The following is a 14,640-nucleotide window of genomic DNA, read 5'->3' on the forward strand; positions in this document are numbered from 1 at the left end:
ATATTTTCCTCACATGGATATAATGATAAGTCAATTGAAGTAAGTGTTGAACGAACTTTCAGTAGAAGTGGCAGAAGCAGGTCGATATGATCATTTAAAGGAAAAATTGGATAGGTATATGGACAGGAAAGGAATGGAGGGTTATGGGCTGAGTGCGGGTCGGCGGGACGAGGTGAGAGTAGCGTTCCGCACGGACTAGAAGGGGAGAGGTGGCCTTTTTTCCGTGCTGTAATTGTTAGATGGTTATATAGGTCACTTATAAGTCAATAGCATCATAACATTTTAAGTAATATTTGGATATTAAACGCACAGCACATATTTTCCCCGTATGAATATATAAAATCATTGCAACACACCAATATTGCTGAATCAGTGGGAGCCCTGGGCTTGTTTCCCTGCAACAACACCATCCTATCGAGGAGTGATGGGAGACATCAATGCTCGAAGGGGGTTCCTGATGTTCAGTCTATTCCGCAGTTTAGTTTTTGTTGCATTCATTGCAGAAAACTCCGCTTCGCAGAAAAATTTTGGAAATGGAAGCAACGTTTTCAGTGCTTTCGTGGCTATCTCAGGATATTTAGCCTTGACTTTGATCCGGAATGCCAGCAGAGATGTTATGTCGAACATACTTTTCAGCCCGTCGTCATTTGCAAGCTCGAGGAGTTGATCACCTTCCCGCCCTGACACAGATGACGCGCGGGTCACGACCTCGCATGCGTAATGGCTGATAGTGGCCGTGACAGGGAATGAGGAAAGGTGCAGCTGACCAAATCATATCGCTTCCTCACGGCCCGGTGGCGCATGCTCTGTGGCCCGGTACCGGTCCGCGGCTCAGTGGTTGGGGACCGCTGCTCCAGGGGACAGTTGTTTAACTATTTTAACCCCTTTTTATGTACAGTATATGCACAGATTTTTTACCATGATGCTCAATGTTATTCACTACTTAACTCTGATACAACATCTTTTCCTTCTTTATAATTGCTATATCATCCTTTGCTTCAATGGCTATCATCCAGAAGCACTTACATCCACTCTGATGGAATGTTTTGAAAGGTTGGTGATGAGGCAGATCAACTCCTGCCTGAGAAGTGACTTGGATCCACTCCAACTTGCCTACCAGAGCAACAGATTCACAGCAGATGTTATTTCACTGGCTCTTTACTCAACTCCGGAACATCTGGACAGCAAAGATCAGGATGCCTTTTATTGACTACAGCTCGGCATTCAATGCTATCATACCCTCAAAACTAATCAATAAGCTTCAAGATCTTGGCCTCAATGCCTCCTTGTGCAATTGGATCCTCAATTCCTTCAGTTTAGATTGGGGGGTAACAGCATCTCCCCCATGATCTCCATCAGCACAGGTGCACCACAAGGCTGTGTGCTTAGCCCCTGCTCTTCTCACTTTACACTTTTGACTGTGAGGCTAAGCCCAGCTCTGATACCATATTTAAGCTTACTCTTGACACCTCTGTCATTGGCCTAATCAAAGGTGGTGATGAATGAGCGTACAGGGGGGAGATTGAAAATCTGGCTGAGTGTTGCCATAACAACAACCTCTTACTCAATGTCAGCAAGATTATGGAGCTGATTATTGACTTCAGGAGGAGGAAACCGGAGGTCCACGAGCCAGTCGTCACTGGGGGATCAGAGGTGGAGAGGGTCGGCAACTTTAAATTCCTTGGTGTTGTCATTTCGGAGGACCTGTCCTGGGCCCAGCGTGTAAGTGCCATTTTGAAGAAAGCACAGCAGCACCTCTACTTCTTTAGGAGTTGGTGAAGATTGAACATTCCATCTAAAACTTTGACAAACTTCTATAGATGTGTAGTGGAGAGTATCTTGACTGGTTGCATCATGGCCTGGTATGGAAACACCAAAGCCCTCGAACTGAAAATCCTACAAAAAGTAGTGTATACTGCCCAGTGCATCGTGGGTAAAGGCTCCCCTGCCACTGAGCACATCTACTTGGAGGTTATCGCAGGAAAGCAGCATCCGTCAACAGTGGCCCCCACCACCCAGGTCATGCTCTATTCTCACTGCTGCCATCAGAAGATACAGGAGCCTCAAGACTCACATCATCGACCATCAGGCTCTTGAACCAGAGGGGATAACTTCACTCACCCCATCACTGAACTGTTCCCATAACTTATGGACGCACCTTCAAGGACTCCTCATTGCATGTTCTCAATATTTATTGTTTATTTATTTATTATTATTCATTCCTTTTTTTCTTTTGTATTTGCACAATTTATTGTTTTTTGCACATTGGTTGTTTGTCCATCCTGTTGGATGCGGTCTTTCATTGATTCTGTTCTGTTTCTTGGATCTACTGATTATGCCTGCAAGAAAAAGAATCTCAGGGTTGTATATAGTGACATACATGTACTTTGATAAGAAATTCACTTTGAACTTTGCAAGTTTATAGAACTTTGGTAGTTTAGGCATGGCTATTAGCTCCCTTAGAGCCTCCTTTCTCACTGGCAAACAGCTTTGCCGAGATTTATTAAATATCTCCTTCAGTGTCTAATGACTTATCCTTCAGCTTGGTTTCCCAATTCATTTTAGTCAGTTCGTATTCTGTTGTATTTGCTTTGAGGTTTGGGACAAGTTTCTGCCCCAAGCTTCTCACTCTCAAACTGAATTTAAAATTTCGGCACATTGTGATTACTCTTTCCTCAAGAGATCTGTACATAAGATCCTTAACCCTTTGTCTTTACACATATAAATAGTCTTAATCAACATACTGCTCTAAGAAACCAGCATAAATACATTTTAAGAATTCGTCCTCGCTTGTGTAAGCAAGTTTTTCACCTTCAAGAACATGCTGAGTTTTCCCAAACCAGAAGCCATGGACAAACCAGGAGTATCACAGCCTGCCGAGGGTTAAATCTGTGGCATTCCAGACCAACGTCTGACCCTACAAGAAGTCTGGGTGTGACCTACAGAGTCCCACTGTGAGACTGAAATGGCAATTCTATATGAAGTTAGAGACACTATCATGTGTACACCAGCTGTGAAGGGATTTGCATGCTATTACCTCCTATTTAAAGCAAAACCTAATAACAAATTTGGCAGTGATGCTCGCTCCTGGATGAGCTCAATGCCTTTTATGCGTGCTTTGAAATGGAGAATAACCTACATCTGAGAGAATCCCCACAGCACTGGGCAACTCAGAGCTGGACATCAGAACATCCTTCAAGATTGTGAACCCTTACAAGGCATCAGGGCCTTGATCGTGTACCTGGCAGGGTTCTGAAAATCTCTGCTGACCAACTGGCTGGCGAGTTCAGCCACTCACTGCTGCAGTCAGAGGTTCCCATCTTCTTCAAAAGGCCCTCAGTCATACTGGTGCCCAAGAAGAGCAGGGTGAGCTGCTTCAAAAGCCCATGACCCGGTAACGCTCACACCTACTGTGATGAAGTGCTTTGAGATGTTGGACGTGGCTAGAACTAACTCCTGCCTGAGCAAGATCCTGGATCCACTGCAATTTACCAGCTGCCATAACAGGACTACAGCGGGCACTGTCTAACTTGTGTGATCTTGTTCTGCCTTGTGTTGTACTACTGCTGAAAACAACAAATTTCACAACATATGTCGGTGGTAATAAACCTGATTCTGATTCAGATTCTCTGTTCAGCACAATCATACTCTCAGCACTAATAAATAAGCTTCAGATCATGGCCCTCTATACTTCGACTTCCTCACTGGGAGACCACAGTCGGTGTGAATCAGTAATAACATCTCATCCTTGACAGATACAGCTCAAGGATTCGTGCTTAGCCCACTGCTCTACTCTACTTACACTTGTGACCAGGAGCTGCCCACAGCTTAATTGCCTTCTAAAAATTCACTGATGATCCCATTATTGTTGGTAGAATCTCAGAGGGCGATCAGGACATGTACAGGAGTGAGATAGATCGGCTGGCTGAGTGATGTCACAGCAACAACCTGGCACTCAACGTCAGCAAGACCAGTGACTTTGGGGCGGGGCAGTCACCGGTCACCTTTGAGGGTTAGCAGTGGAAAAGGAAAGCAGTTTCACGTTCCTGGTTGTCAAAGTCTCAGAGCTTCCATCTTGGGTCCAGCGCGTTGATGCAATCACAAAGAAGGCAGGCCAGAGGCTTTATTTTGTCGGGAGTTTGAGAAGATTTAGTATATCAACAAGACTTTGTGCAAGTTTCTGCAGGTGTACTTTGGAGAGCATCTGACCAGTTGCACCACCACCTGATATGGAGGCATGGAGGCAGCAACGTGCAGAGGCTGCGGAGGGTTACAGACTCGGCCAAACCCATCCCAGACACAGGCCTCCCCAACATGGAGGACACTTTCAGAATGCGGTGACGCAAAAAGTTAGCATCCATTATTGATGACACCTCACCAATTCAGGATACGCCCTCTTCTCATTACCACGGTCAGAGAGAGGTACAAGAGCCGAAGGACCCACACTCAATGTATTAAGATCAGCTTCTTTCCCTCCACCGTTAGATTTCTGAACAGTCAGTCAGTCCATAAACATTAACTCATTATTGCTCTTTTACATAATTTATTTATTTTTGTAACATAATAATTTCTTATGTCTTACACTGTACTGCTGCCACAAAACTACTAAATTTCACAATTTATGTTAGTGACAATAAGCCTGAATTCACCACTCACACATGATTATTGCAGCACCTTACATACAAAACCTTATAGATTTATATTCTGGCCTATATGCAGATAATGTTAGATTGCTCGTACAATACCTCTACCAATAACTTCTTACCCTTTCTTCATATTTCCACACAAGCAGGTTAGACATTTTGGGCATCTGATAAAATGCAATTATCCCTTCCTTCATTAATGAAGACAAGTCATCCCCTTCTCCCTTTCCCATTTTCCCTAAATGTAAAAAACTCCTAAATTTTCAGTTCTTAGCCTCAGTAACCAACCATAACCAACCACATTTCGGTAATATCTATCACAATATTTGTGTTGTGAACTTATCTAGTTACAAACTCTACCTCCTTTCAGGTACCATTAGGTAATGGCTCTCCAAATCGAATCCCACTAGCAAAGTATCTGTTTCTTCAATACTTTTTCTTGTTGGTGAGGATTTTAAAGATTATATTGTTTTTTTTTGTTAATTACAAGGTTATGAATATCACTGGCAGAACAAGATAAAGAAAAATTATGGTTCAGTACCAGGAAATAATTCTTCATAGAGGCAGTGATCATTAACAGGTTCCCTTCATGAAAAGAGTGTGAATGCATTGCAGGTCTTCAAAGGGGCAGTATATAATTGGAAGATATCTGCTTAACAAGAGTTGGGTTGTTGAAAGGTCTAGCAGTGTTGATTAATACAATCCTTTGATCAGAGACAGACACTTATCCTTACTTTCTCCCAAGAGCTGGGTGAAATATACCATTTCCAGAATAGCTTGATGGACCAGCTAGTATCTTCATGTGTGTTTTTTTCCTAATGTTTGTAAACTGAATAATCTTTTCTTCCATTGGTGTTTGCAGATCTTGAGAGAAAGACCAGTGCGAGAGTTCCAAATGGGGAGTCCAATCCAGTGGAAAATATCGTGTCCTTGGCACTTCGGGGCAGCAAGAGAAAGGCAAGTACAAGGTGTTCACTTTCTCATTTGGAAAACAATCATTTGTTCAAAGTGAATTTAAACCTACTATAACCCATTAGACATTGGTTCAGATTATTCCCTTTCAATCTTGTATCAGACAAAAGATGTTTAGATTAGATTAAATTAGATTCAACTTTATTGTCATTGTGCCGAGTACAGATACAAAGCCAATGAAGTGCATTTAGCATCTGACCAGAAATGCAAAGAATGGTGTTATTTACAAAATAACTGCGAATAAAAAAAATGCTACAGCACACAAATATAAAAGTACTGAGACAGTACGATATGGATGCAATACTGCTTAGTGCTGTGATGTGAGGTTCAACAGGGTCACAGCCTCAGGGAAGAAGCTCTTCCTGTGCCTGCTGGTGCAGGAGCGGAGGCTCCTGTAGCACCTACCGGATGGGAGGAGAGTAAAAAGTCCATGGTTAGGGTGACATGCATCCTTGATAATGCTTTTCGCCCTGCCCAGGCAGCGTTTATGGTAGATGTTCTCAATGGCGGGCAGTTGGGTGCCGATAATCCGCTGGGCAGTTTTCACCACACGCTGGAGTGCTTTGCGGTCTGATACGGGACAATTGCCATACCACACTGAGATGTGGTTGGTGAGTATGCTCTCAATGGTACAACGGTAAAAGTCCGTCAGTATCCTGGGACAGAGGTGAGCTTTCTACATGCTCCACAGGAAATAAAGGCACTGTTGCGCCTTTTTGATCAGGATGGAGGAGTGATGATCAGGGACCAGGTAAGATCCTCAGAAATGTGGACACCAAGGAATTTGAAGCTTGATACATGCTCACTACAGCTCCGTTGATGTAGATGAGGACGGGAGTGTGGCTCCTAGCATGCCTGAAGTCCACAATGATCTCCTTGGTCTTCTGGGTGTTAAGGGTCAGGTTGTTGTCGGCACACCACACGGCCAGGTTCCTGTAGGCCATTTCGTTAATCCCCTCTGATCAGGCCGTCCACAGTGGTGTCGTCTGCGAACTTGATTATGGAGTTAGAACCATGTACAGGAACGCAGTCATAGGTGAAAAGGGAGTACAGAGGAGGGCTCAGCACACAGCCTTGAGGCACGCTGGTGTGCAGGGTGAGAGTGGAGGAGGAGAGGTTGTCTAACTTAACTGATTGGGGTCCATTAGTCAGAAAGTCCAAGGTCCAATTGCAGAGGAATACACTGATACCAAGCTGGCAAAGTTTGGCGATCATCTTGGAGGGGATCACAGTATTGAATGCCGAACTAAAGTCAAGGAACAGCATTCTGACGTAAGAGTTGGGGCTGTCCAGGTGGGTCAGGGCAGAGTGAAGTGCCGTGGAGATGGCGGCCTCTGTTGACCTGTTGGTGCGATAGGCAAATTGATGGGGGTCCAGGGTAGAGGGCAGACAGAATTTCAGATGTGATAGAACCAGTCTCTCAAAGCCCTTTGCAATGATGGGGGTGAGTGCAACTGGACGGAAGTCATTCAGACCCGTGGCAGTGGAATGCTTTGGCACTGGCACGATGGTGGCGATCTTGAAGCTTGTGGGGACAACTGCCTGGGCCAGGGACAGATTAAAAATGTCCGTGAAGACCCTGGCCAACTGCCCTGCACAGACTCTGAGCACACAGCCAGGTATTCCATCTGGACCAGCTGCCTTCCATACATTCACCCTTCTCAGGGTGGCGTAAACCCATTTATCACTTTCTGTCAAGGATTCTCTCAGTGCAATGTTTAATTTCCTAGCTTCAGTAATGGTCTGTAAGATCCAATAAAAAGCAGCATACTGGGAATTTGAACTCCTACCATTGTAGCAAAATACATGATGTAATGTAGTTTTGCACCGAGGAATCCATTGCTCATGTTGACTGAATTGGACTTGGTCAGGAGACTGCTGAGAGAATTAGAATGCATTGCTGAGCAGGGAAGAGAGGAAAATAGCTGCATTTAGGCAGCTTTTGCCTCTATCCTATCCAATATACCCCAAAATTAAACCACACATAATCGTGTCTCAATAATGAGCCTGCTTGCTGGCTTACTCTTCTGTTCTGGAAATAATACTGCAATAACTCACCGCCCCTTCTCATTTACCATGCTGTGGGATTTCTCAGTCCCCTGTTGGGTCTTGCACAACCTTTCTCCACAGAATCTCTCTCCCTTCTGATAAGGCATACGGGGCCTAGTTCCTCTTCAGTGTTATTCTTGTACATCTTCTTGCTCCCAGGTAAGCTGTGCAGGACTAAAAGCATGTTGGTTCATCACTTGCCTATTTGTGTTTTAAAAACAGATTGCTCCAACCAACGTTCCCGAGGTGGGCGACAGGTGTACAAAAGAGCTGGACACAAGCGAGATCTTACCGAATGAAAAGAATCTAGATGGAGATGGTTGCCATTTTAACAGAACTGCTTGTGGGCAACGACCAAGTCCCTGTCACAACAAACGACACTGTGCCACGCAAAAGTTTAAGACATGATCTACCTACCTCTCTGTTTTAACGAGGTTTCCCTCAAACATGTTGTCATAATCAAGTTGCACATGAAATGTTTTGCACAATTTAGTCACACTTAGACAGAGTTTTGCTTAACCTTCAGGTTTTTAACAAATATTTTTATTTTAATTAATTTGCATGGTGACTATTATCTCCTTAAAATTCCCTCTAGGGTTGCTCCCATTGGCCAATTTGCACAAAATGTATCCTAGCCTTCTGCTGCTGTTAACACCAAATGGGAGGAAAGAACCCAAGTCCTCTCTCCTGAACATTGTCCCCTACTCACTAGAGATGGGCTGATGTGTATTCAGCATCTAAGGTTTTTTTATTTTCTTTTGAAATTGTTGCTTTAAACAGAACAATTCTCCTGAGCTAGTATAAGTACAAGGAATGCTACTGGTAAGTGCTAAAGAATCATTGTTGGAGTAACCACACCACTCAGCTTAGTCACTGAATCCTACAGCACAGATTAAGTTTCAGTTGATAGTGTCCGAACATTCAATATCCATCCAATACTAAACCCATTAACCAGTATTCAGTCATAGCCTCCTATACTTGGGCAATCCAATCCAGATGCTTTTTAAATTTTGTGAGAGTCCAAGTCCCACTTTGGCTGTGTCTTCCAAATTCCAACCACCCACAAGATGAAAAGGTTCTTCTTCAAATCCTCCATAAACTTCTTACTTTTCACTTTAAACCTATCCCTCTGATCCTAGACATCTATGCCATGGGGAAAGGTTTCTTACTTTCTACCTTTCTATGTGTCATAATTTTGTTCTCAACCTCACCACTCCCACCTCCAGCCACCAACAACCACCCGTTTCTGCAACAAGATATACAAGCCCAATCTCTCCTGTCCCTTCTCATAGCTGAAATGTCCTATCCTAGGCAACATCATGGTGAATTTCCTCTGCATCCCTCATCCTGAGTCAACCAGAGCCCCAAGGAAGACATGCCCTGGGCTCTTTCCCTCTGCAGGTCTAAGGTCTAAGGAAGAGGTTCCCTGGGCTCTTTCCCTCTGCAGATCTAAGGTCTAAGGAAGAGGTTCCCTGGGCTCTTTTCCTCTGCAGACGTACGGTCTAAGCAGCTTCTCTGTTTTTACTGTCAAAGTCCACAATGACTGGAAAATCCTTTGGGATCTACTGATATTTCTCTATAAATTGTTGAGTTAAGTTCTGTGCCATGCGCAAGTTCATCGACCTATGATTTCCTTTCATCAAACTGTTGTATTTGTCATTTGTGAGATTTGGATGGGAAGAGTTTTGGAATTCTTACATGAGTAGCCAAAAGAATCCAAAACTTCCCTTTTGCAAATTACTAGAAGCATGAATTTAAATATTATGCTCACCAAGGCTCAATTGTCCACAGCTGCAATTTACTAACAACAAAAACCTCTGATATTGTTGCAGTAATGCGGTCAGATTACTGGCATTCTATCACATTTGGCCCCAGAAATCAAGAACGTGACATTGTTGGTTTAGTTGGTTGGGATGTGCCCGTCATTGATGAGAGCAACATATATTTTCCATCTCTAATTACCTTTGCACTGGAACTACTTGTAAAACAGTCAGGAATAGAACAGCAGATTTGCTTCCCCAAAGGACTTTGTTGAATCAAGTTTTTTGTAACATTGATCCACTACTTGTCACAATCACTGATAACAGCTTTCATTGTTCTTGATCTATTTTGATTATATAAATTTACCAGTTGCCATAGATGTATATGAAGTATTTGGTTCAGATTTTTGGATTACTGTATAGTAGCCACTACAGTATATTCCACAATATAAAGACATTTTGTATTCAAAGAGAAATTTTTAATTTTGAAACATGGTCTCTAAAAATACACAAGGCTCAAATTACACAGGTAGTTTATCAAGTTCACAGCTCTTGGTGATGCAAGCACTGACTGAAGCTCTTCAATTTAAAAAATAAATCTTGTCATGAAAGCTTCTGACTGCCACAAAACCTTCATGCAGATTTTCTAAAATTGTTTTTAAAAGAATCATGGGTAGTTACGATTGTTTAGCTTGCTACTTGAGTCAAGTTTTTTGCACAATTTGGTTTTTGTCTCCAGGTTAACAAATAACTTTAGAGTTTTGAAAACTAAATTAGAGAGTTTGATTTTTTTTAAGAATGCATTTGCTTTCTAAGTGATCAAATTTCTACAGAAGCAGTTCCTCAAGTACCCGAACAAGTAACCAATCCTTGCATCAAAGCTGAGAATTTTTTTTCAAACCTAAAATCAAATGCCTGATCTATGATGCAACCAAATCAGCAGTTCAGGAAAAGTCAAGGAATAATGAAGATAACTTACTCAAAATAAAGTACGGATCATTCACTCAGTAGTCAGTTTATTAGGTACTGCATCTAATGAAGTGGCCCCTGAGTGTATGTTTGTGGTCTTCTGCTGCTCCAGCCTATCTTCTTTAAGGTTCAACACGTTGTGCATTCTAAAATGCTCTTCTGCACTCCCCTGTTGTAACATGTAGCTACTTGAGTTACCATCGCCTTCCTGTCAGCTTGAACTAGTCTGGTTGTTCCCTTCTGACCTTGCTCTTAACAACACAGAACTGCCATGCACAGAGTGCTTCTTTTTATTTCTTGCACCTTTCTCGCACCTTTCTCTGTAAACTCCAGAGATTGCTATGTGTGAAAATCCCAGGAGATCAGCAATTTCTGAGATACTCAAACCACCCCATCTGGTGCTAACAATAAATCCATGGTCAAAGTCAGTCAGATCACATTCCTTCCCCATTCTGATGTTTGGTCTGAGCAACAGCTGAACCTCCTGACCATGTCTGCGTGCTTTAATGCATTGAGTAGCTGCTAGGCAGGCAGAGCTATGATGGCACTTGACAGCGACTTCTTTGAACTCATCTGCGGAAACAGCTTAACTTCTACCTTTAATGTTTCTCTTTTTCTGAGACTTTTGGCCTGAACAACAGCTGAACCTCTTGACCATGTCTGCATGCTTTTATGCATTGAGTTGCTGGTACATGATTGGCTGATTAGTTATTTGCATTAACAAGCAAGTGTACAGGAGTTCCTAACAAAGTGGCCACTGAATGTATTTTTCACATTGTTTGCCCAGGCCGTAAGTATTTGTTTAACACAAAGCAACTCTCAACTTGAAAACACAATCCAGGACCTCATTTTGCACATGTGCTTCCCTTTTAGATGATTTTAAAATTTAATAAAATTAGAGATACAATAATCTTTTGAAAGGATTGTGGACCTGAACTTGCTGATTAATTGCAGTCAGTGAAGAAGTTCTCCTGTTTATTAGTTTAAAGATATAGTTCACAAATAAACTTATCATTTCCCTGTTTTAACAAGGGATAATCTTTACCCAAGATCTCAGAATGCTAATACAGGTCATTTGTTGACCAGAAAGACAATCAACTCTATTGAGAAAGCAACCTTTGAACTACGGAGCAAGAGCTAGTAGTTACAAAGAAAACATAAGAATTGGATTCGTGAGCTTCTACACTTAAGCTATCTTCAGCAATTCATGCCTTTTCAAGAGAAAATTTAAGGGAAATGTGGAGAATGAAATAATCAGAAGCAAAATGGTACACAAACTTGCTCTGTAGCCCTGTTCAGAAAGCCTCAGTGCAGCTCAGTTGAACTCAATACCACCCATTTTCTGTGGGCAGCAAAATAAATTCAAACCCCACTACAGTCAGGGAACTGAAATCTTTAAATTCCTCTAAAACCACTCATTCAAATTGCGTTCCAGGAGATCACGCCAACCATACATTATCTATTATTGCATATATATTTTATGTACAGTGATGACAACCATGTTCCAGCTTTTCTTAGAAACGTTGCAATGGATTTACGCTTGCCACATGAACTACAAATGAGTTTTAAACATTGTTTACTGTAACAAAAAACCCTCTGGTTATCTTATCCTGTTCAGTGCTTAAATAGTTTATAGAGAGAGCACCTCATTTACCCTAACCAATCTAATTCAAATTCTCTGTTCACTCAGACAACGGGATAATCTCTTCCCAAAGGTGATATTTGCCTGTGGTAAAACAGCCCATCTCCAGTGTATGTAACTGGGTAACTAAATGATATTAAACAAAGGACTCTTTCACTCACCAGGGATCTTTGCATGGCTGCATTAGTCAAGTCTTCTCCAACTTGCTCATAAGTGGCTATTTAATTGGACTGTAATGTAAAATGTCTGCTTGTTGATTTACAATATTACTACTACTACTACGTCGACTCAGGCCTAGGGGGCCGGCGTAGGGCACGATGATGGACTCTCCACTTCTCCCTCTCCCTCATCAGTGTGTTCAGTTCATCTACATTAGCCACGCCGCTGTCTTCTAGGAGCGTGTTGACCATAGTCTTGGGAGGGTGCCCAGGGTTCATCCTCCCGTGCTTGGGCTCCTATATGATGACTAGGCTGGCAGGTAGCTCGGGGTGGTGTAGACAGTGCCCTGCTAGTTGCAGTCTTCTCGCCTCGATTTTAGTGGAGAGCATCGGTAGGTTGTTATAGAGCTCAACATTTGTTTAATATTTACAATAATTTACAATATTAATATTTCATATTTCTACTACCTCATCTAAATTTAAGTAGCAGGAGCTTTAAAATAACAGCAACTTTGTCTTTTTGTGTGGAACTACTGTATTTTAATTTTCTCTGATATGGTGCTATAATATTCTGATCATTTTTCTGAAGCTGTTTCTCTTCACTGCGATGGCAATAGTGTAAAACAAATCTGCACAATTGTAATAAAATACTTGGCACCTTTGAGTAGCAGCCATCTAAAAGTATGTGCTGAACCTAGTTTTCCTCTCTTAACACCAATCAGTCATGTACCATCTCATGTTTTCTCGTGGAAATTATGCATCTTGGTATTTCCAGAGGCAGTGCACTGCTTCCCATGGACAGACCTCTTTGGGCTTTTCGAAGCAGTCATCAGTCAAAAGCAGTGTTGCAGTGTACATTAGATAAAACCGAGTGTAAAAGTCTCCTAGGAACAAACAATGTGCTGGAGGAACTCAGCAGGTTGAGCAGCATCAGTGGGGGGGGGGGAAGAATTGTTGGCGTTCAAGGTCAAAACTCTACATTTGGGTTTAAACAGCCCCAAGCTCATTTTATTAAAAGCATTTGCAATTTGCAGAAGGGAAGTGCTTACATCAACTGTATTTGCTGGATATCAACCTGGGCTTCAAGATGAAAAAAAAAGGACAGCTTATGCTCAATATCAGTCAGTTTTGGGCTGGTTATTATATTCTAACCATAAAAATGCAGTAAACTAGTTCTAAGCGCTATAGGGTTAGTTAATAATTTATCACCTGAAGAGATACGATTTTGAAGGGAATTTCTGTCAACGTACAGGCCAATTGCCATTAGAAATGAGGACTTAGCTGGAAATACTGTCGTGGTTTCTCGTTTCTCACAAACGACAAGGAGATGCAGAAAACCCTTCAAAACGTTTTAAACTTTAATTTGCAAATCAAAGCTGAAACAATCAGAAAGCTAGTAGCTGACTGCCCGTTGAGGCTTGTACATAGCATTTTTTATAGCAATTCTCCTATCTTAGCTACATTATCATATCCATTTGGCCTGTGATTACATATCACCAATATATCCGCTCTCGACTTTCCACTATTGTTTTACTCCCCAACTTAATTATGTCCTAGTTTACATTTTAGACCATATGTCTTCTCATCCCTAATCACAGTTATTTCTTAATTGGTCTTGCATTGACATACTACCACATATTTCATCACCTTACTCGCCACCGTTATCTTTCTACTTGGTTTCATTCTAGTTCTCTTCATGAATTAATAGTGAACAGGTCAAAAGTCATGGCTACATAGTGAATACTTCTAATGAGCTAACAGTGGTTACATAGTAAATATTGTAGAGAATACAATGTGTGCATTTGAGTAAATACTGTAATACATAGAAAATACAATGTGTGCATTTGCATTTTCCAATAATACTTAGCTGGAAATCCTCATGCTTCCTGAAACTAAAATAACTAGCTGTTGGTACACCTTGCACAGTTTCCCTTTCCATCGAAGTTGAAGGTGGAACAGGTGGTTGAACTGCTGCTGGAAATGGTCAGCACCATGTGTGTGTGAGCTTACAAATGACAAGGCTGGGTTATTATTGCCTCTTCACTTGTATTGCAGAAAATTTATCCTTAAGCTTTATATTTTTGTCATAAAAGTCACTTCTGTAGCTCAAATTTTGTATGACAAAACTTTTCTAATCAAATTAATTTGATGAGGGTCCTTAATCTAAAATGTTGGCATCCCTTTCTCCTCACTTGCTACCTGATAGTAGGTGGCATTTTGTTTCTAATCGATATATCACAAATTCTACAAGTATCAAAGGCAAGAATGTCTCAGCGTCCGAGTGACTATTATGCCTACAGACAAACCATCATCAATATCTTTGAAGATGCAGATCAGAGGTCACTGGAGCCTGTCCACACTTCTCCAGCAAGTGCATTAGCTGCTTCCTGGACTTACCAGGCAGCCACTGCCAGATTGTTACAAGTCGCATTGAAGTCATTCAAAGC

At 41.9% G+C, this 14,640-nt stretch overlaps 1 protein-coding gene and 1 long non-coding RNA gene across 2 annotated transcripts in view; one reads left to right on the top strand and one right to left on the bottom strand.

Moving 5' to 3' along the window:
• Positions 1-13,045, top strand: part of LOC134344128 (ethanolamine-phosphate phospho-lyase-like) — a 41,308-nt gene extending 28,263 nt beyond the window's left edge. The window contains exons 12-13 of the mRNA XM_063043438.1: positions 5,506-5,600; positions 7,887-13,045. Of these exons, the coding sequence (XP_062899508.1) occupies positions 5,506-5,600; positions 7,887-8,072 (281 nt within the window). The 3' untranslated portion in view covers positions 8,073-13,045. The remainder of the gene's footprint in view (positions 1-5,505; positions 5,601-7,886) is intronic.
• Positions 1-14,640, bottom strand: part of LOC134344129 (uncharacterized) — a 47,176-nt gene that overhangs the window by 21,122 nt on the left and 11,414 nt on the right. The gene's annotated exons all lie outside the window — the stretch shown is intronic.

Source organism: Mobula hypostoma, chromosome 3 (assembly GCF_963921235.1).
Source record: "Mobula hypostoma chromosome 3, sMobHyp1.1, whole genome shotgun sequence".
NCBI lineage: Eukaryota > Metazoa > Chordata > Chondrichthyes > Myliobatiformes > Myliobatidae > Mobula > Mobula hypostoma.